The sequence below is a fragment of the Athene noctua genome, chromosome 7 (assembly GCF_965140245.1).
Source record: "Athene noctua chromosome 7, bAthNoc1.hap1.1, whole genome shotgun sequence".
Classification (NCBI taxonomy): Eukaryota; Metazoa; Chordata; class Aves; order Strigiformes; family Strigidae; genus Athene; species Athene noctua.
The window spans coordinates 37,685,475-37,708,088 of record NC_134043.1 but is presented as its reverse complement, the minus strand read 5'-3'; the positions used below and the strand labels follow the sequence as shown (position 1 = coordinate 37,708,088).

Sequence of the window (22,614 nt, the reverse complement as noted above, 5' to 3'; positions counted from 1 at the left end):
TTTTTTTTTAAGAAACACACATTTCCTTTCTTTTTGTTAACAGAAAATATCAAACACTGTTTTAGGATTTTCCTCATAGTCAAGTCAAACTACATCTGCTAAACAAACATTTATTTGTTGATACTTGTCAAACAATTATTTGAAAAGTCTATCTTCAGTTACAATTAAGAATAAAAGGAAGCAATACTTACATGTGGCAACAGATGGAGTAGTGCATCTCCGCTCATTGTTCCTACAGCCAGAGCTACCAAGAATGTTAGAAGAAATTTGAAGCACCATTGGTTAATGATGGGAACCAAGATCACACCTAGCAAGGAAAGCAGGCTAATGACGGTGATAGAGATGATACCACAAAACCAGGCTGTGGGAAGAAAATGAATACAGAAAGGTTATCAGAATAATACTTACAAAACTTTTACCGACTTATTAATGACTTTCAACTATCTCTTAAGAAGGTGACTTTCCTTTAACCCAAGTTGTGTGCAAATATGATGAAAAATACGAAGGCAGTACTGAAGTCCACAGTCAAAAATACATTGGCTTATTCAAAGTACAGTATAATATAGTGAAAGACAGAAGACGACAATCAGCTAGAAAGAGCCCAGCAATTTTTCTTGACTGTAAATTCTAGGCTTAGCTCTGTAGCCCTTAATGAAACACAAAAAGCAAAAGATCTGATGCTGGAACAAAACCATCTCCGCTACTTAACTTACTAGGGCTCTACGAGCACTAAGTCGTATTTAACATTTGTTTTTAACACAATTCAGATGCAAAATTTAACTGGAATGAATATTTTCTCCTCCTTTGTTAGGAGCAATATGTTCAGTTAGGCACCATTCATTTCACCTGGTGCTCTGAAACATACATTTTATTTATGAGAAGTAAGAAAGACTCAACTTTTGACAGCGGAACTTTGAAATCAAATGCTACAATAAGAGCTTGAAGAGCTGAAAACAACTTGTTACCAACAAAAAGCAGTATATATTTTTTCTGAGAACCTTTATTGTTGTCATTAGAAGAAAAAATTAATAATGGGATATGGTACACTCAACATAATACTGTTGATTTTGGAAGATGAGCAGATTTCTATATGACACATGAAAGGAGGAATTGCACAAGAAATAGATCCTATAAGCAAAGAAGCATGGCTGTTGCAGTCAGTATCTCACTCGAAAAAGTAGAAGAAAAAATATTTTATTAAAGTCATCAGTAAGGCTAAGAATTAAAAACTGTTGGATTTTTTTCCCCCTCTCTCTCTTTGTTTCTCTATCACTTCTCTTGTTTTTTCCCATTACAGAAACTTCAAAGAACTCTAAGTAAAAATTATTTAATTCCAACAATACAGTTCAAAAGTTTCACAGTCCCAAAGACAGGAATAGTTGGTGCTCCTGTTTTACAAACGTTAACTGTTTGCTGAGATCTCTCATGAGTATGATTTCCTCAATCTGGACTTTTTTTTTTCTTTATCTATTTTAAGTTTTAGCCTAAATGCTTCAGGATTTTCCAGGTTTTTTTGCTAGCTTCATTCTTAACCAAAAATCTCTACACAGTTTGCCAACTTTCACGAAAGTTATCAACTCCTGATTTAAAACCATTAGCATTTCCATGCTTTGCTACATGATCTGACTTTCCTTACATCTGTGAAGGTCCACACATTTTTGGTCAAGTGGGAGAAAACATCCTTGGAAATGGGGGGAGAGGAGAAGAGAGGAGAAATCAGTATGTTGTAGCTGCTCAATGAATTTTATAATTTAGCAGTCAAATGTCCCAAGAATTCTATCTGTACCAAAAAATGCTACAGATCAGATTTGACAAGACTTTGCCACTAGAACTGTGGCTGCTGCAGGCCTGGTCTGGTTCAACACCAAAATGCTGTTTTAAATTTTATTTAGGGATATTCCTTCTTACAAAGTCTGTTATTTCACCATAGTGTAGAAAAGGAAATAAACCTATTCAAATGCAAAGGGTACAAGAGCATATCCACCAGGAGAAACTGTTTGGAAAAAGTTTCAGAAAGTATGCAGCATACACTGAAATGCATATTGATACTGAGAGGAAAAGAGAGAGTTGGTGAAAAGACAAAGACTACCACCAGATGAGGAACTAAAAAACAGAGGTTGGAAAATGGGAATACAAAAGTAGGTCTAGAGTGGGAGCATGACCTGCCAACCAAAATACTGCCACCGCACAGCCCTGATTCATCCCCAGAGCACTCCCATCACGTACTTTGGATTAACAGGCTCTGCTGAAAGAAACAGCATATATGGACTTGTAATTCAATACTGAGTCATGTGTGCACACACAAGTAGTCCAAATAAAAATTACACAGCCATTTGGCAGGACATTGGATCTGCAGTCTGGACACATTTGATGTTATGATATAACATTATGATGTTAAATGCCAGGTTAGATGACCAACAGCCTTACATGGAGAAAAATGGAAAAGAGATTATGCAAACTGGCTTAAGTTTCAGATATCATCACACAGCTTTAGCAAACGCATCTCTGAAGGGCTTACATACTGTTATGAATGATACAGTATCTAAACAGGGCACCATGATTAAGATGAGGCACATGAGAATTAGAATGTGGAATCTGTGCAACTCTCAGATCTTGGTTGTCAGCTTCTGTCTCTGTTTAAACTCTTAAAAAATAGTACGGAACCAAAATTGTCAGCAAAAGGTTGCTGTCTAGTCAAAGACAAAAAATATATTATATATAAAAGCTCTGCATGACCCCACAGTTACATATATGTACAAACACTCCTCATGTAAAAGGACTACTAAGGAAGACTTATGACAAAATTGTCATACACAGTTTTATTGAAGGATTTCATTCAACTGTAGTGTTCAAAATACTAAAGTATTATGGAAGTGTAACTAATATGAAATATTATGAACACTGCAAGAGCCCTTAAGTTATAAAAGATCCTGGTGTATAACACTTCTAGATATACTGTATAAAGTTTGGTCAATGAGGTGAAGTTATCATACACTGGCTTATAAAATATTTCTGTGGAAAAAAACAAGAGGGAAGTGACCGAACAATTTCTCCAGTAAGGGACCTCTGTTCAGACAGTGGGTAGCAAACAAAACACAGCAGCTCGCATCAGATTTGGACAGCTCTCTGTAATTAAAACAGACTAAAAGAGTAATAAAGTCAACTCCTTGGAAGGCTGAAAATGGTTAGCTGTTTGCAAGCTTTAACAAGAAAGCAAGCAAACAGAAAGGCTCCACTGAAGCAAAGCCTTCCTTGGTTTAGGGAACTGTAAGCTCCAGGGAACACTGGCATCTGCACAGGCAGATTTACAAGATATATCTGATCTGAAATTCTTTTAATCAACAGCTCTAACTGATCTCCATCTTTAAAAAAATTGCTCGCTGTTTACTTGTATCACTTCTATTAGCCCGATTATCTTTTATTAGTAGGGTGTACCTTTCAAGTTGTTTAGGAGCCCTGAATGATAACAATGCTACCTCTTCCAATTGGTACCCTGTGAAAGCTCAGTTGTACGTACAAGCCCTTGAAAACCCCTATTAGAAGACGCTACAGAACTATCTGTAAATCGCAGTAAGAAAACCCAACACAGCTCTAAGTTTTTGGCCACCAGTTAATTAAATTGCTTTGCTTTAGAAAACTGCACTATCAGAACTAATGAAAACCTTACAGGTTAGTATCAATGAATAGAAGCAGCATGGGCCTATTTTGGTTTTTTGAAAGCCTTAATTAAAACTAAAGAAAACCACAGAAAGCTGGTGTTTAAAAAAGTCTGTATACTCCTAACTTTGACAAATATTTCTATCTAAAAATATTTACATTAGGTCAGGTAAGCACACATTTTCATTTTAGAATCCTACAACTTCCAGGTTGGTTTATTTGTCCTACAGCACCCACAATCCACAGATACCAGTTAAAATTTGTTATTTTGCAATTCACTTCCTTACTTAAGAAGGGAAAATGATTATTCCATCAACTGAAACCTCTCTGTAGTTAACACAACACTATACAGAAAATTGTTATGAAGAATGATTTATCATTATCTAATCAAGTTGAGCTGTTTTAGATGTTGCTGTTTGTTTTCAGAGCCAAATCAATAAGTTAAAACCCAATTTTTTACAATTAACTGGCAAATGTGTTATTTATAGTCAAGATATCAGATGCCATGAAACATGTTAAATGTTCACAACAAGCTTCACTAATTTTGCAAATTAAGTCTCTTAAAATGTTAAAGGTCTTCAAGCTGAGTTATTCAATAGCAACTCCCTTACTCATTACAGAGAAAGAAAATGCATTATTTTAAAAAGAAGCATTCATCTGTAGAAACTTTCTAATTAAACTGGTTCAAAGCATGTGCAACATGACACTTTTGTACATGGTTTCAACATTTTAATTGGCAGAAAATGCTTAGAGCTACTCTAGAAATCCTCTTGGTAATAAGGCAGGGGTCAACTCTTACTACAGTAGACTACCCCACAAAACAATTTGCTGCCATATAAAACACACAGTGTATTCGTTTTACAGCAATCTTTGAACAGTTAACAAGATAGCAGCTGTGTCACTATAGAAGATTTATATATAACAAGTTAATTATTTTAATGACTCCAGCATTGTTAAGAAAGCTTACCAGCAATGCATTCTTTCCAACAGCTAGTAACATCTATGAGAATGTGGTTACTTCAAGCTTTATTTCTAGCAAGATACTAACCAATATTCACAATTACCAATATTTTTATTTTCAAAACATAGATATTGTACCCAAGATTTTTTAGATTTTTAATATTTCACCACAGCTAAACATCTGTCAACAGATCCATTATAATTTATGAAAGATAGCAGTAGCAAACATATATTTTAAAACTATACTCAGTTATGAAATCACAACAATGAATGCTGCCCTTAAAGTAACCGCTTTAACAGCAGTAAAAATATTTTTAGCTTAGAACTATGGTAAGAAGAATAAAAAAAGTCTACTGATTTTTACTTAAGGCACACACACAAAAAATTAAAACTGCCAACAGAGGATTTTGATTGAATACTTCTCATACGCTTAAGAGAGAAGTAGTATAGGATAACTGAAACTGGCAGTCAGAAAAGGGAAGGGTTGTTAGAAATGACAATTTAAATGCTTTTGTATCTTGCCAGAGTCTTTAAGTTCACAAAAAGTTCTGTATGTCAATTCTACAAATTTGCATCATTGCTAGAATATAAAAATGGTAACACCTGAAATCATATCTTCCAGCGAATTTACTGTGATGAAGGTGCTGTTCTCTGTTCCTGAATGAATAGATCCAGGTCAAATTTATTAAGAAAATTTGTGCCAAAAGTAACACTGAAACTTTCCAACTTTGAGATAAACATATGGGCCACCTCAGTCACAGTAAGAGAAAAAGACATAAAACATTTTAAATGATGAAAATAACCCAAACTGTGCGTAGACTTGCTCATCCCTAGAGGTCATTTTATCTCCAAAAATTCTGTACCTGGCCAGTGTTCCTACTACAAGAAAGTCCAACATCTAAAGATATGTGGGAAGAATCCAGGCCAAAATGCCTGGGCCATAGGCCCAATGATAGGATGTTAGGCCTCGGTGATAGAAGATGAAAAAAGAAATAAAAACAATCAAACACAAAATAAAAAGTGAAAATAATGAAAAAGGATAAAAAGGTACAAGTAAGAAAGGCATGCCTCCCTGAGCCATGGTTACTTAGGAGAAGCTGTTATACCACCAAACAGGATGCTATGCCTCCTGATTAAGGGAGCATGCTGTCTCAAATTTCTTCTAATAAATATGCTAAAGATCAACCATTCCTTTAAAGTAAACGTTAAGTTGTATGACATTTCAAGTTTTGAAGTTAATATTGACAATGCAAAATAATTTTGAAGGCTTTAGACATTACACACCTACCTGATGCACCAGTTTTATCTTTATTCTCAATTGATGCGTTTTTACTTTTCATAAAATCTTCAAGCTCGTCATAATGTACAATACAAAGCCTTCTCTCAATCTGGTATAGCAAAGCAGGACACATGTATACAAACAATTCAGGAGATATTGGAGAGCTGGTTTCCAGACCATAGTACCGTAACAGCTGCGTAACGTTTAAGCACTGCAAGGAAATTGTACAAAGTAAACATGAAAGCAACTATTTCATTAAAAACTACAGTAATGGAAAGTTTAGCATATGATTTGAGAACAGAAACAGAAGGTAGAAACTCTGGCCCACAACATTCCACCAGCGCTAAAACATGCCTAAACTGATCTAAGTGGTGTATGAGGAGAAAGAAATAGCAAAAATATCTGCACTACAAACTCGGACTCCACAAACCTATATAACTTTTGATAAATGTCAATGCAGATGAATTTCCATATTCTTTGCTATTACACAGTACAGCAATGAAGAAAGAATAGCATTAAAAAGTGGAAGAACATAAATCCAAAATAGTTTTTTAACACTTCTCTTTACCTACCAAGCTTCTGTGTTTGGAGTTTCACTTTTTAATTCAGATTAAAACCTCAAACTCGCCACTCACTCCACCCTTTCCTATCCTGACTTCTAGTTTAAAACCATGATATCAAAATGTCCTGCTTCTGCAGTAACTGTAAGGGGGAACAGAAAATATATGTATGCTCCTGGTAGAAATAACTGATGCTGAAGGGAGAGATTGAAGAGCTTACAGTGAGCAACAGTGCTACAGAAGCTGTATCTACATTGCTTCATACTCTCTTAGGACAAAGAAATTAGAAGCATGTTGAAAAGATGCAGGTGTTTATTTTAGGAGAGAGTCTCTGTGGCTTCCAAAAATGTTAATGATCTTAGATTCAGAAAGAAGTCCAAAAAAGGTGTCTGTGGGGGAAGTATTCATGCGTATTGGGAAGGGAAAAAACCCCACCTGTAAGCAGACTATCTTAGAAAGCTTTAAGGATGTCCTTTATACAGATAAACAGGCAAGAAGATAGATCTCTGAGAAAAGATGGGTGATGGGCAAACAGAAATGAAAACCCATAATCTCAAAATTGTGGCAGCAACCTCTAGCATTTTCACTCTGGTACCTGTATTATGCAATGGTTGCAAACCTGCTTCTGCATTATTTGTGGGGAGGCATCTTCAATTATTATGTAACAGCAAAAGTCAACTTACTGGTTCTCCATTTCATACTCACCTCTTCACGATCACGTTCATCTTCATTATGATCCTTATGACTATGTGTTGAAAAAAGAGCATGCTTTCTTACACTGATCTTCTTATGAGGTGCCTCTCGCTTGCTGGTATGGTGGTGTCCGTTCTCATTACCTAAACTGGAATCTTGATGTCCATGACTAGTAGAACGATCGCTACTGTGTTCATGATGGTGTACATGCAGGTGAGATGCATCATGTACATGGTCATGTTTATGAACACGATTGTGCTCATACTGATCCCCTGGATCATGATCTGGGGCATAATCCCGTGTAGCATCTCCTGAAGTCTCACTGATCTTCTTTTGCTTTTTCTTCTGTTTCCGTTGTTTTCTTTCTGGCTGATCCTGAGTTGTGTTTGTCTCTGTTGAAGGTTCATGGTTCTGTTCTCCATGTTCACTATGACTAACTGAATCATTACGAGAATGATGTGTACCATTATGGTCATGATGATGTAGACGAGGGTGGTGGTGATGGTGATGGCGACTCTGGTCATGAATGTGTTTGCCATCATCTTTTACTGATGGCACTACTGTGTCTCTCTCAGGGTCACATTTATGATTTCTCTTTGCAGCCATACCAATCATGGTTTGGTTTTCTGAATCTGAGTGGCTATGGCTATGAGGATGGTTATGAGAATGAGAATGCTTTCCTTCCTGTACTTCTAAAGCATATAAGTGAGAAACATGATCATGGCCAATATCATCATGATTTATCATCACTACTTTTACCTCTCCTAAACCAAGGCTTATTAACAGTTTTTCCAGGCCAAAAAAAGATAATCTTCCATTTTCACCATAACGATCAAAAATCTTTTCAATGTAGTATTTTTGTTCATTTTCAGCTTCCAACGTTGAAAATTTACTCGGCATAGATTCTGTTCCTCCATTCTGGAAGTAGGATGCATTTGAGATCTGATAGTCGTTATGGTAGTGTACACGTTCCTCTTTAGGAGCATGGTCATGTCCATGGCAATGATTGCACTGATGAAATATAAATGTCAGCAAACAAATGATGCAAAATTTTGTGTGCATGTGTACCTTCATCTCTGTTTCCTACAAGAAACACAAGGGGAAGAACTTAGGTGTAAAAGCAATCTCAACATTTGTATTACATGAGTTTCAGTCTGGTATTTATTTGTAGCAACTGAATGACTCACAAATCTTTTTAGATATTGGTGTTAACAGAATAACAATTGCAGTATTTTTACTGCAGAAATTGTTATTAATGTACTTTTCTTATCCAACAGTAAGACTGGCTCTGTGTATTTTAGAGATGCAGTCTTACACACCATACTTACAGGAAGTAGTTATATGAAAAAGATCAGCATTTACAGTCAGTCATAACAGAACATTCTTTGTGCATATTTTCAGAGGCATCTATGCTTATGATAACCTATAATATTGAAATTTTTGTTAAAACAGAAATTACAAAGGAAAAAAATTATTTTAAAACAACAATAGAGTGTTTTCTTACTTATGGGGATGACAGGCAGATAACACAGGTGAAACCCCCCACCATTTGTTCTCTTATGTGCTGCTAAAGTACTTCCACTAAACACACACACACTGCACAATTTCCTATTTTGATTGGGAATTAGTGATTTAAAAATAAGTTCTCATTAACCAATTTCAATGTATTGAATGCTTAAATGTTTGCATTTTTAGTTCATTTACTTACATGAGTTTACTGATTTCAAAGATCTACATTGACGTTAATTTAAAATTAAGGTTATATGGAAAATGTCTGTTTATGCAGTTCAAAAAATACTGTTAATGTTGAAATGACCTATCTCAAAGTAATTAATAGTGATTATTAGAAATTATATCCTCTAGACAATGTGATATTTTAATTTAGTATTAAATGTAAGAAACTTACTATGCAACATCAGGTAATGAAGAGACCACTGCAGGAGTCTATCTTGTGTTCAAAGTTGAAAATAATTCACTATCTTACAAAATACAACAGCTTTATTTTGTTTACATCTGCTAGCAAAAATATATATCAAACTGGAATAATTATTATAAACTTTTAAGAAAAAAAAAATCTAAGTTTATGTAGAAACGTTATCAAACTAGAAAGCTGAAGACAGACCAAGAACTGTACTTTATGACTTCTATTTTCTAGAGACTTATTTTAGGTAGAGAATAACCCACAGATACTTCTTCTATTTTTTTTTTTTTTTTTTTAATAAATAATCATTTAAACACTGCCAGGGTTTTTTAGCAACACTCAATTTGTTCAGCTTGGTACCATGCCAAATAAAACGTGTAACATTTACAACAGTTCTGCTAGACACATGTAGTAGATAATCAAGCCCTCCTATCAGCAAAGGAGCAGACAACAAAAAGAAAAGAAGCACGGAGCTTCCCAATCAATCTGAACAGCTCAGTGACTAGTTTGAACAGTTCAACAGCGCTGACTAAAATGGACAAAGGAAACAAGTACAGAAGTAGGGCTTTTTACACATAACTAGTTAAATTGAGAATATGACTGAGAAGGAAATGAGAGCCAAGAGAAAGGATAAGGAACAGAGCTCCATCCACCCTGCTTTCTGCATACTCAGATGTTACCAAAACACTGCAGCAAACACAAGGATGTAAAGTATCAGGAAAACAGGTCAAGTACGCTTCCACCTCTTTTTACACTGAAAGTAGTTTTAATTCCTTATGCCGCACCTTGACTAGAGCTGTGACTGACTCTACATTCACAAAGATCTAAGTGACCTGGTCAATGCATCCTAAAATGCCACCAGATTCCAGACAAGGAAGGACAACTAAATTTATCATTCTCAAGCTCACCTCAACTGCTAACTAAAACATGCTTTGTGAAATTGGTCAGGAAAGTGCTTTGCAGCAAATCACAATCATTTAAAGTTCATTTTAATTTCCTAAAATATTAGCTTGATGTTCTGTGCTTAAGTACTTGCAACCACATTACTGCACACACAAATAAAAGGTATAAAAATCTTGGAAGGTCCTATACTTGCAACAGGTTGACAGAGAAAAGGAATCAGAGGAAGAAAATGAAAGGGTTACTTTTTAACGACTTTATATAGCAAATAAATGAGTTAACACAAAAGACTGGGGAAAAAGTTTTTCCTGTTAACCTCTGCAAATACAAAAGGTGAAAATTTGCTTTTCACTGGAGCTTCAAACACTTAGAAGATTAAAAAAAAGCAGAACTCTCTTTGACCCAGTTACAAATGTCAGATCAGAAGAATATCTGTCAAATGGATGCATCTGATGAAAACTGATTCCATGGGCATCAGAGAGGGCAATGGGTAATCACTGTATACTACTGTTTTATTTTTATAAACAACTGTTCAATCATCAGCCTGGAATGACCAGTTTGTCTCCAGTTCAGTCACCTACATTCTGGTTACTGATTTAAGGGCTGTGACAAACCTTTTCAAGTAATTTAGTAGGATGCATTCACCCCTAGACTGTACTGAGATATTATTTTCATATCTTCTTCACTCACAGACTCTATTTAAGACATCCTTAATCTCTTAAAACAACCTTAAATACATCACTGGGATTAGTAAAGAAACACTAAAAGCATCTCAAAGCACCTTCTGGCAGCTTTTTCCACTCTCCTTTAAGGAAACAGGTAAATTCAAAGTTGTTACTGGTGGAGTAGAAAGAAACAGGTTGCAAATCTGTATCACTGGACTGAGTCAACCCTCAGATTGAGCGATTGTCTAGAAACTCATTCCATAACATTTAAGTAAAGAACATATGTCTTTCTCACACGTGCTGAGAACTTGGGCTCTGTGATTTACATCATCCCAGGAAGCAGAAACATTCTGGCAGTAAGTAAAGGTACTGATCAGTAGTATGACTGGTGACAGACCAACAGAGCTCTACATTTCTACAGGAATATGCTGATTTTCATCAACCGAGGATTTACAATGTTGATTGTTACTTAATGTGAAGAGCAGGTTCAGGATCTAGAATAAGCAGTTAAGGCAGATGCAAGACAAATTAAAGCCCCAGGAGAAAGACAAACTTATATATGCTTGCACAGAAGACGGCAGCAGCAGGTAAATACATGCAGTATATTCCAATGCTCTAGCAAGTTGTTCACTATCTTTTTATCTTCAGTTTCTCAGTACTGAATGCAGCATCTCAAGTTTAAGTAAAATTCAGTTACTCAAAGGATACTACTTTTTTAGGTAAGATACCTTTTCTTCCCCTTTGCCACATAATAGTAATACAACCAGAACAAGCAAAGTCAAATTATTCTCATTTAAACAAGCACGATCCAGACTAAAATATCTCTACCAGGAAATTCATGACTAAAGCATGATCATAATCCTTTTCACAACCTCATGATCTTTTTCATGTGACTGTCTCATACAATACTACTAATACATTACTTTGAAACTTTAGTCATGCATCCCTAATTGTTGTATTTAGCTTTGAATGGTACCTTTTCTCCATGCCCTAATGGTTAAAATCGTTTGTAACTTATGCTCATGATTCATTGTTGAAATACAGGAGCTGAGCATTATCAGACCGATTTCAAAATCAATTAGATGCCTCATTATTTTCAATTAAAATAGTAATAACCCTAGCTCAATATTTTTAATCTTCTATTATATAATCTTCTGTATCTTCTATCATAATTCTTATTAGAGAACAAAGATGCATACAAAACAAACGCACCCATCATAAACAGTCCCAAAGAGAAAACCATTAAGAGTTGATTATTTATTTGTTTCTTTTTGTTTTTAAACGAAACTTCATTATTCTCTAGGCAATTATAAACAGTTATCATCTCTAACCTGTTAGCGTTTGTACGTGTAAAACACCGAAAAGCTGAAGTCCAAATTCTACACATTTCAGTGGCACAGACTTGTATATAGCTGATCTCAATATACGAACGTTAAGACTCTTGAATACCTTCAAAAGAATATGAAGGGGCAGCCAGAGGACAAGGCTGCACCAAAGTTGAAAAAGATTCTGCCTATTATTGCTGTCTCAGCCTTTGCTTTATTTTATTGAGTCATTTGATTCCCTGCTGCCTCCCCTGCTTCCCTTCATAGCTCAGTGACGGTCAGGCACCCAGTGAGGGGAGACATGAGGGAAAACATCTCCTACCTATGTGCTGGGTAAGAAACTGCAGCACCCGTAGGCCAGAGCTGGAAATTACAGCACCTACTGTGTTTTGCTGAACTGCACACAAGAACAAGACAAGTCTTTCAGGATGAACTCAGGCAGTGGGACAACCCCACCCTAAGCCAAGCTGCAAAGTTAGAACAACTGTGTAAATTTACAGTGCAGAAGATAAATAGTTCTGCCACACCGACTGACATTTCAGAAATGGCACACAGTGCTGCCAAATGCATCCCCTTCCCTCCTCATTCATCAATGCAAGCAAATCATTCATACTAAATGAAGTACCGACTGCACATCCATATACAAGGTTTTTAAACCAGAGGCTTGAGGTCAAAGTACTCGAGCAGTACATCAGCAAAGGGTTATCTTTTCTGTATGGAAAACTCACAAATCTCTGTGCTAAACCACTGTCTGCCTATGGCATTTCATCTATTAAACTAAATGCACCTCTGACGAAAGCTCTGGGGTTTTTTTTACAGTCTTTTTCATTCAGCTTCCCCTGGATTCCTGAAACTTCCCCATAGTGCCTACTACTTCAACTGTTCCTCTTTTCTAGCACCTTATTTTTGAGAAGACTTAATTTAAAGCCTGAAATCTGAACAGGCTTTTGGGGGACATTTTTGTTTATTTATCACCAACTGCTTCACTGAAACTAGAAAACTAGTTCAACAGTTAGGCTTTACTTAAAACAACAAATTTTGATTCAAATAATGTGGTCGTACAAAATTCAAACTCAACCGAAAGTCACCTCTATCATTTTAGTGTTTGCGGTGTACAATGCTGACTAGAATATTTTAAGTGCCCAACTTTCTTACCCCCAACCCTTTTTCCTGTCTGCTCCCAACAATCTTAATAACCTGAAATATTTGCAATATAAATGCACTCCATTCCTCCCCTTCCCATGCTCCTTCCCAAGGTATTTTAGTTTCTCTTTTTGTTCAACAATTTCCTTGCTTTCTCTGAAGAATGTTCTGCTGCTTTTTTTTCTTCCTATGTGCAGAAAAGGTCTTTGAAAAAATATCTTTGACTCCTCTAAGTAGTTACTCAGCTTGAATTCCACAATGAGTAAAGTGCCTTAGCAAGACTCTATGGGCAACTAGAAGTTTCACACCAAACAAAAATACCAAAAACATGCTTCAGCTAAGATAAGAGAATTGAGAAACACAAAAGGTGTTAAAAATAACACAAAGCAATATTCTTACAAAACTAAGATGTTCTCTCTCTTCAGCACTGGAAAAGTTAAGCACCTACGTCCTTCATTTCTATTAAGAACTGCACAGAGTAACAGCTCTATGAGAAATGGCAAATTTTTTTAGAGAGAAGTATTTTTTTGGAAATAAATCTATGGACTACATAAAGACAGTTTTTCTTATAATTCCTGAACATTTAAGTTCTTTCCTATATTGCAGGCATTTACTCCAATGTACACATGCAGGAAAGATGCCTGCAGCCCCCCACCACGTCCACTCCAGCAACTGTGCAATATTTCATACTAATATTCAGTTCAAAAAAAGCCTGGAATCTGAAAATCCAAATGAACCTATGCTTTATTTCCTAAATTTCAAGTTTTTAAAAAATGCAAGAATATAAAGTCCTATTAATCTAACACACCGTTTTAAGACAAACTATTAAAAAAATACTAATGTGGAATGAATATATTCCTATTACTGAAAGACACTTTAAGAAAGCCATAAAAGCATTCAGTTAAATAATAATTTGTTTTATCAGTCTTAAACTGACATTAAGTTCTTGACATATAAATAAAAAAACATGCTACAGATCTAAAAAGTTACAATTAACAATTTCTAACTTTAGTTCTCACCCATCTCCTGTATTTTCTTCCCTCTTCAATTTCAGTGAACAGGTTTGTGGATTTAAGTAAAACACATTCATTTGAAAATCTACAGCCCAGTAGGAGGGGCACTTTGTAAGAACAGATCATTAACTAATTGATCCAAGCCATATTTGCTATGTTAATACCAGATAAGACTTAAATAGTGCAGAAAGCATTTATGCAGTGTAACTGAACACAACATGAAAACTTTTTAAAAAACGGAAACGTGAAGTATTTGAAATGCCAAATCCCAAGCATACTAGAAAATGATTCTAAACTAATATGGTAGCAATCTACCACACTGGCTCAGTTATCCAGAAAGGGGCGTTTATTTTTTGAGTGGAAAAAAACTGTACAGACTTCAAAAGAACAGTTATTTGTAAGAAATTGCTGAGTATAGGATCCTTTTCAGAGCGCAAAAGAATATAAAAACATCAAAGCAGTTGGAAGTTCTGTAAGTATTAGTTCTGCTTACTAAGAATTAATTTTGTCTTTCATATATAAACAGTATGTAGTCCATAAAACATATGTTAACTCACAAAATTAACAACGGAGCTGGTCTGATTTTGTGCCAATATTCTACTGTTCAATCAGGTCCTATTAAAGATACCAGTGCTTGTAAGAATGAAATACTCGGAAAGATGAACCAGTTACACCTGCATTTCTTTTTTTTTTTTTCTACTGAAAGTAAGCAAACGTTTTTCTTAGAACTAAGGCTGAAGCTCAACAAATATTTTAAGGTGGTGTTGCATTTAAAACAGCAGTCCTGCCCTCCCCCTCTGCTTCATTCATTCATTCATTGCCATTTTTGTATACCAGCACATTTGTTTGCTGATCTGTTCACTGTGCAGCTGTACAACTAGATTCTGCTGAAAAATAGCCTAGAAAAAAAAAAGATTATTTTCAAGACAGATTACTTTTCCTATCTGGATCACTGTACAGCTGCACAAACACCACAGTCCACACAAAAAGGAGCAACCTTGCTTTTGGTGGCAACACCAGCTTAGGAATTTGGTTGATCTGCAGTCTAACAGAGTATTTTGGCTATAGCACAAATAAAACAACTGGCCACCTCAGAATGAACTCAAATACCATTGAAGAAACAGCAGTGGACAAATTTCCTATTGAAAGCCATTTAAGAATAATTTCTCCAACTTTCCCTTCAACACAGAATATTGTAAATGTTTGCAGTAAAGTGTTAAAACCAGTTCCAGTATTTTTACTCTTCCTGTAACTTAACCACTATACCTATTGCATTCTTGTGCTATGTGAAAATACTTGCAATATGATAAAAGGCATTAAGGGCATGTCTTTGATATGTGTTTAATTTCTACACTATTACATAAAAAAACCCTCTATCACAGCTATAATCCAGAAAGGAATTATGTATGTCTACTATTAAGCTGACTTCTCTCACTTAAAAAAATATATATTTACAAAAGCTATCAAGTATGAAAGTCCATTGAAAAATGGGACTGAGGCATGGTTCTTTTGTATGTGCTATGCCAAGTTAGTGCCTGGCAGATTATTACTATTAAAGTCCATTTCTAGAATTTAGAGGTTGCAAATTTTTTACTTGACAGCATATACCATTGATTCAAATCTGTATTTTTCAATAGATTTAATTAATGAACCACAGCCACAGACTTTTATAAGGCCCTCTGTCAACATGCCATTCAAATTCTTCTTAGCAAATTCATCCCATCAGAGTATGAACCAAGACAACTACTACTCTTCTTAGGCAGGAACACAGCCTTCTTTTCCTATGGGTGTAAAAGAAATCTGGGAGACAACAGACAGCTACTGGAACCACTCACATCTTGAGTCAGTGAGCTCCCAGAGCTGTCTTTGTTCGTAATTATGGGAGACAAAAGTGGTTGTAAAGACATCTTGGTAGATTCAGAAGTAACACTTAACCAATCTGACACGTGACATAAAATAGTCATACATATTTCAACAGACAGCTCCACCAAGAAAGTGTCTAGCTGAATCAAAATGTGTAATTTCCATCACATTCCAAGGAATACCTCAACAGAAGCCACGACATTGCCTAGCTCTCATTTATTTTAGCCAAGATTATTGTTAAAGATCTACATGGCCACCCATTACAGGTCTGTGTAATGATCGAGGCAACCATACAGACTGATACAACTATGACTGGCTTCAAAAATCACTCACCATGAATCACTAACCTTTCTTAACGAGGTATTAAAGCAACTCTGAAGGGACGCAACTGTGAGGCAAATGAATGAAAATGAAGCATTTAATACCCAATATTACTTTTACTGCAAAATCAGAGACAGAAAAGGGGAATGGACGCAAAATCCTTAGAGCCTTAATCTAAAATGGAAGCAAAGAGGTCTTCTTAGCTAATCAAATTAAAAATACTGAGGGGTTAAAGCTAAAGTCTTAAAAATACCATCATGCATATGTACTTCCCTGTGTCTATCACCTTGCAGGTACATTCTAATAGCAACACAGACAAGCAAGGACAGATACTATGGAAAGTGAGTTTTTCTAAAACTACATTACAATTAGATATATCTAACCTAGATTATGTTGTGTAGCATTATAATTTCATCTAATATCAGTTCCTGGCTTTTACAGTAACTATAATTGGGTACCTTCTTCTAGTACCTCTCCTGAAATGCTCCCCTATCATTTTCCTTGAGCATCACCATGTCTTCTTCCTTTCATTATAATTTTAATTGTAAGGATTTTCTGGACTAACTGCCGATTTCGTTCAATACTGTTGTGGTCACCATCCTTCTCAGTGGGATCATTAGGACATTCATGTTTCCTATGTCACTCCTTGGATCACTTCCATCTTTAATCTTCATGATTATTGTCTTCCCCTGCTATTGGGGCTTTCTTCATTTTACACGATTCTATTACTTCTCAAGGCTCTATGCAATTTCTATAATCCATTTCTGTAAAGAAAGAACACTTTTTATCAGGAAGCCACTACTTCGATATATCTTTCCAATTACATGAAACCTGTTAATTTTAGTTAATAAGCAAGTGAACCAACTTTTTGTGATTTTTCCAGTATTAAATTTTAAAATTTTTTCTACTGTCATATTCTGGTACAAGAAACAGTTTTGTGGGGTTTTTTGTTCTGTGCTTTTTTTCCAAGAAAAAAGAGCTACTTGCCATCTCTAACCTTTAATACACCTGATCAGTAAGTGTATCTTGAAACAAATCCAGTATTTTGGAAGAACAAGACCATCCTGACTAATCAAGAGGCACATTCTGCAAAGGGTGATAAAAAAATCTTTGTAGTTTTTCTCTTTTTGATGAACTGAAATGTTTTGGCAGCCTACTACTGAAATCATGGGTTATCAAATTTCTCTGAGAAAAATGTTTTATGCTCTTTGCCACTGATAGCTGAAACCAAATGAAAACTGGACTCTACCTCGAAAATCAAAAGGTCAATAGTCAGTTGTGACCATTATTTCACAGGTACAACTTCAAAAATATTTAAGATTCACTGAATGTAAACATGAGTTTCTGTAACAAACTCTTTATTATTCCATGGATAGTGGAGTCACCATTTTCTGTTAAAATATGCCCCCTCTTTCCTTCTCCTTTTGCTACTCTAATTGACAGGACCTCATGCCCTCCCAGAGTCCACTGAGCATATTACAAAATGCCTGACTGTGACCATATTAAAGGTATCCAAAGTAAAATGCATTATGTGATCAGGGTTGCACATCTTTTCTACAAAACCAAGCCAACTAAACCACTGTACTTCCAATTATGTGTATAACTAATTAACAGACTACAAAACAAGACTTGCGGTAGAAGATGACTTAAACCACCAGGGTAAACTGACAGAAATCTATCAAACTGATACACATCAGCAAAATTAAAATCTAGTGGAAGAACCAGTTAAGAATCAAGACAGTTACAGTCCATCTACACCTCCAATCTTATTTTAATATATAAAATAGCTCAGTTTAAAATATCATTAAACATAAACAGTATGAGAGTTTAATCCTGAGAACAGACAAATTTTTGATTCCAGTTAACCACAGCTGAAGATACCTAAATATTTGTGTGCTGTTAGAAGAATCTTACTTCACTAATTTTAGATGCACGGCAGTTTCTTGTGAATCCTCTGATCCTCTGCATAGTCATTTAAGTTTTTACGATATCTAGTTGCTAGAATAACAAGCTGTCTCCTAGCAGGCCACCTCATTGCCAGGTTAAGAAGCTGAAATACTTCAATAAATAGGTTGGCTATTTGGCATCCATACCTAGCTAATGCTGTACCACAGTCCCTGATCAAAGAAGTTTTCAATATAGGGGGAAATCTCATAACCTGATGCCTGAATAATAAAGGTTGAAACATCTTTTTTTACAAATTTGGAAATGTAATGTTTAAAAACTGTATTACTGGTAATAGAGCTGTAAGGTAGAGCTTGCTTTGCTTATTGTCAGGAAAATTAATACCAAAGCAAACCATAACTGTATGTACAGAACAGAAAATAGCAGAGCTCATGAGGTATCATTTCAGTATTTCACTATTACTCAATCCCTGCTTGGAACAAATACATGATATATTTTATAAGATATGGGCAAAAATTCAGCAAAAAATGTATTTTTTCATAGTTAAAATACATTCTTTTTATGTGAAGAACAATGTACTCACTCATGTCTCCCTTTGAGAATATTTTGTTTATAAACTGTAATATATCCTTCACCTTTCACGTCCACATTCTGAATTTATTGTTAACAATTAAGCTAAAAGAGAAAATTCCAGTAAATTGTTTGTAGAAACTCTCAGAATTTTCCAGAAAGTGAAAATTTGCCTTTTTCAATTTTATTACTATTTTAAGAACTCAACAACAGTACACTGTCTTATTCCAAAACACCATCTTGATTTGTCCATAGTCCAATTAACAAAAAAAATTCTCACATTAAAATATTAAACCCATACACTTTTAAGGGGTTCTTGGCTTAAACTATATGCAATTAAACTATGAGAGGTGTTCCTATGCATCAAAGGCTAAAAAGTACCATAATAATCCACTCTTTCATTAGACAAATGCACCCACTGACAAAACAGCAGCTTCTATGGGGAATACAAGACAAAGTATGGTCTTCAAAGACAGTGGAATTATTTTTACATTGCCTAGCATAACTGTTTACTGCAATTAATTCAAATCACAAAGTCTGATACAAATAAAACAGAAGTAATAATAATTTGCTATAGTTTCTGCATTCTTATTAAAGCATCTCATCTGAATCTATTCTTTTAAGAGTCAGTATAAAATCCCTCACATTCCTCTCCCTACTGTTGAACATACATAGCAGAAGCTGGCATGAGAAGTTTTGCCCAGAGCCACTAAAAATGAACTGAAAATTCTGCTGGGACTCTCTACCTTACTCTGCAAGATGCAGATGCATAAATTCAGACCACATACTTCACAAAACTCAACCTTTTACTTGTAGTACAAAGACAGTAACTGTGTAAAAAAAGTAAGTTTTAGCATGGGAGGAAATTTAGGCTGTTTTTCTTCAACAACATGCAAACAAAATAAAAGTCTAGAATACATTAAAAGCATTAAGAAATTAACTACGAGCATATTACAACGAAAAACTAAATTCTGTATATATATACTGCTGCACCTACTGTGTATATACTGAATATACGGTACAAGTCAAGACTGCACAAGACTGGACAGCTCAAACACTGTTAATATAATAACAATGACTGCTAGACAATTGCCTCAGTTGCAGTTCAGAACAGGAATGATGGAAAATCTATCCTGATTACGTATCACATGAGACATCAGATAAATAGGAGTATTTTATTTTTAGCATAAAAATGTAGTAGTGCAAGGCTACCACATTACTTGGACTTCATCCAAGTAGCATATTTCTTAGTTTTAATTGTAAGCTAGTACATTTTAGAATCGTACTTTTAGGCTGGGATATTGTCTTCTACAGACATACATTGGGGTCAGCAATACACAAAATGCTTCTATGTTCTGCAAACAGAACTAACCGATAAATAGAGCCTAAATGATATGGTTTGCATTTCATGGGATAAGAGTACCTATTAAGGTGGTAGAACACTGGTAAAAAGAGGTCTTTCTTTACAGGAATGGATTACAGAAATTACATAGAGTCTTGAGCAGTAAAAACATAAGAGTATGATGTTTTGCTTAATGGTAAAGCAGCTCTTCTAGACTGCTCTGTATATGATATGAATGAAGTAGTGGCTGCAGTGGCAAAATGAGACTCAGCCAGACATAGATGTATGCCTGCGCAGTACTTGTCCTTACAGGAAACACTCAGTTGTGGCATTATTAGCTATTTTGCAAGGTGAGTTAAACTCAGCTTTCAGTTGAACAAATGACATGGTTACTGTCATGAACAACCTTCGAACCAGTCATCCTGAGATACAGTGCTACTCAGTACCACTTAATATGCAAATCAATATTAACAAAGATAGAAATATTACTCCAAAAAATCCACATCAAGAATCACATTGAGAAATGCCAACTTGAGGAGACTGTCTTGGAGATTACATATATTTTTCCTTTGTTTTGCTTTGATTCTCCAACCTAGAGTATGGCTGCATGCTATCATCAGCAATTAGCTTGGTTAAAAGAGGAACTATTTATAGACATCCAATCACCAGCTGCAAATCAATTATCATTTAGTTATCCTTCAGAATTCACGGTATTATTTTTGTCCATTAATTATCACACTACAGATATAAAAATGCGTATGTAATAAAAAATGCTCAAAGATCAGTTTATGAATGTGATACAAGTCAGGCAATCTTGAGGTATCTTTATAGATAAACATATGACAGCACCTTTCAGGAATTCACATTTATTATAGTGGTCTTTACTAGGAGGTGTGATTGAAAACTATTTCTAAAGTGTTTATAACCTACATGCAGAAACACTCCACAAAGTCCCTGCTGAGTATATTTATAGTTTTATGCAAATCCTGCAATCTTGCATAAAACTTCCCACGTTCTTAATGTGAAGAACTTTTTAACTCATGCATGCATGTCATCTTACAAGACAAACCTCAGGAATACTTTTACAGGATTTCATTTGATTAATGAGTTTCAGACATCATCATATTCATTAACTTCCTGTATTATGCGGACTTTATCTCAATTCTAGATCAGTTTAGCTACCTAGTATCAATGACTTCAAAAGTAAGTCTCTTTGTCCCTTAAGTACCAAATTGAATGCTTAAAGAATATGATTTTCTGTACCACTTAACAGTTCAGAAGCTATAGAGCTCTAACTCCTTTCTAGTTAATATTCCACATTTTATACATTCTGGATACTTTAATACTGAGATGATGTGACTGTCAAAACAGAAGAAAAAGAGGGGTAGGTTTCTATAGCAAACTTCATCATAAGACTACAGATCTATTCCTCACAAGTGAAAATGAGATTTCTCTTAGGACTGCTCTTCAAAATAACCCAAAGCCACCCAACAAAAAAAAAAAACAATAAAACACACAAACCAAAAACACAAACCCCAAACCATACTGCCAAAAACAAACCTGGAGATTATTTTTATTAATTTTCACTGCCAAAATTTTCTAATAAACACAAGCAAACTGATCCACAGCTTGCTAGGTTGATTTTGCTGACGTTCAAGATCTGTTCAGGAACATTTCTTAGTCTGTTGATGTTGTTCACAGAGCAGCAGTAACAGACAAATATACCTACATTCAGGCTCTCTAATAGACAATGCAGTATAAATTCTGTAATAGGCCCATCTGTTTCAGTAGCCATCTAATTCTGCATTATTAAAAACCAGCAGATTTTCTTCATTCTCATCCTACTGCTTTGGAAAGCAGCAAGCTATAGAAAAGGTGATAGCCAGATGAGAAATGAAGCTCCTAGGTTATCAAAAGCTGAGAGAGAAAAGACAACAGCTGAGTCATTCTTCCTCTAGAGTAACAAAGTCAGAAAATGGAAAGAGGAAAGATGAGGCAGCACAATGCAGTACCTAGAAGATGAGAACATTTCCACTGTAATGAACCATGTCCCCCAGCATGGGTACAACACCCTACATGTAATTTCAATGTTCCTTCTTCTCATAAGCCTTTTGAGACCAGCATCAGGAAACCATCATCTTCCCACTCTTCGATGCTGGCTTCCAGCTTTTTGGGTATTAAAACCCGTACTGGCTTTGGATTATCACAAGAGGAAACAAAACAGAAGCGACTTTTTAAACTTCTTTACTCCTCAGATTTCTATTACATTAAAAAAAAAAATAATGGAGAAATGATGCAACAGCACATAAAACACTGTGGATAGGTGGACTGATGCAACACATACCTTTCTTTCAGATTACAATGTAGGCCAGACATGGTTTCCAGCATTTCAATCAGTTTTTGAAACTTAGAAACCCCATTTCTTTTTATTAGTTTTGCCTAATTCGTACACCTTTCCTTACCAGACTTTACTAGGTGTACTTCAAATAGTATCTGT

The 22,614-nt window shown here is 35.3% G+C and overlaps 1 protein-coding gene across 2 annotated transcripts in view; it reads right to left on the bottom strand.

The window, feature by feature from the left end:
* Positions 1-22,614, bottom strand: part of SLC39A10 (solute carrier family 39 member 10) — a 66,805-nt gene that overhangs the window by 17,329 nt on the left and 26,862 nt on the right. For both annotated transcript variants that reach the window (XM_074910827.1, XM_074910826.1), the window contains exons 2-4: positions 7,162-8,232; positions 5,906-6,107; positions 192-361 (exon numbers count right to left, since the gene is read on the bottom strand). In XM_074910827.1, the coding sequence (XP_074766928.1) occupies positions 192-361; positions 5,906-6,107; positions 7,162-8,223 (1,434 nt within the window). In that variant the 5' untranslated portion in view covers positions 8,224-8,232. The remainder of the gene's footprint in view (positions 1-191; positions 362-5,905; positions 6,108-7,161; positions 8,233-22,614) is intronic.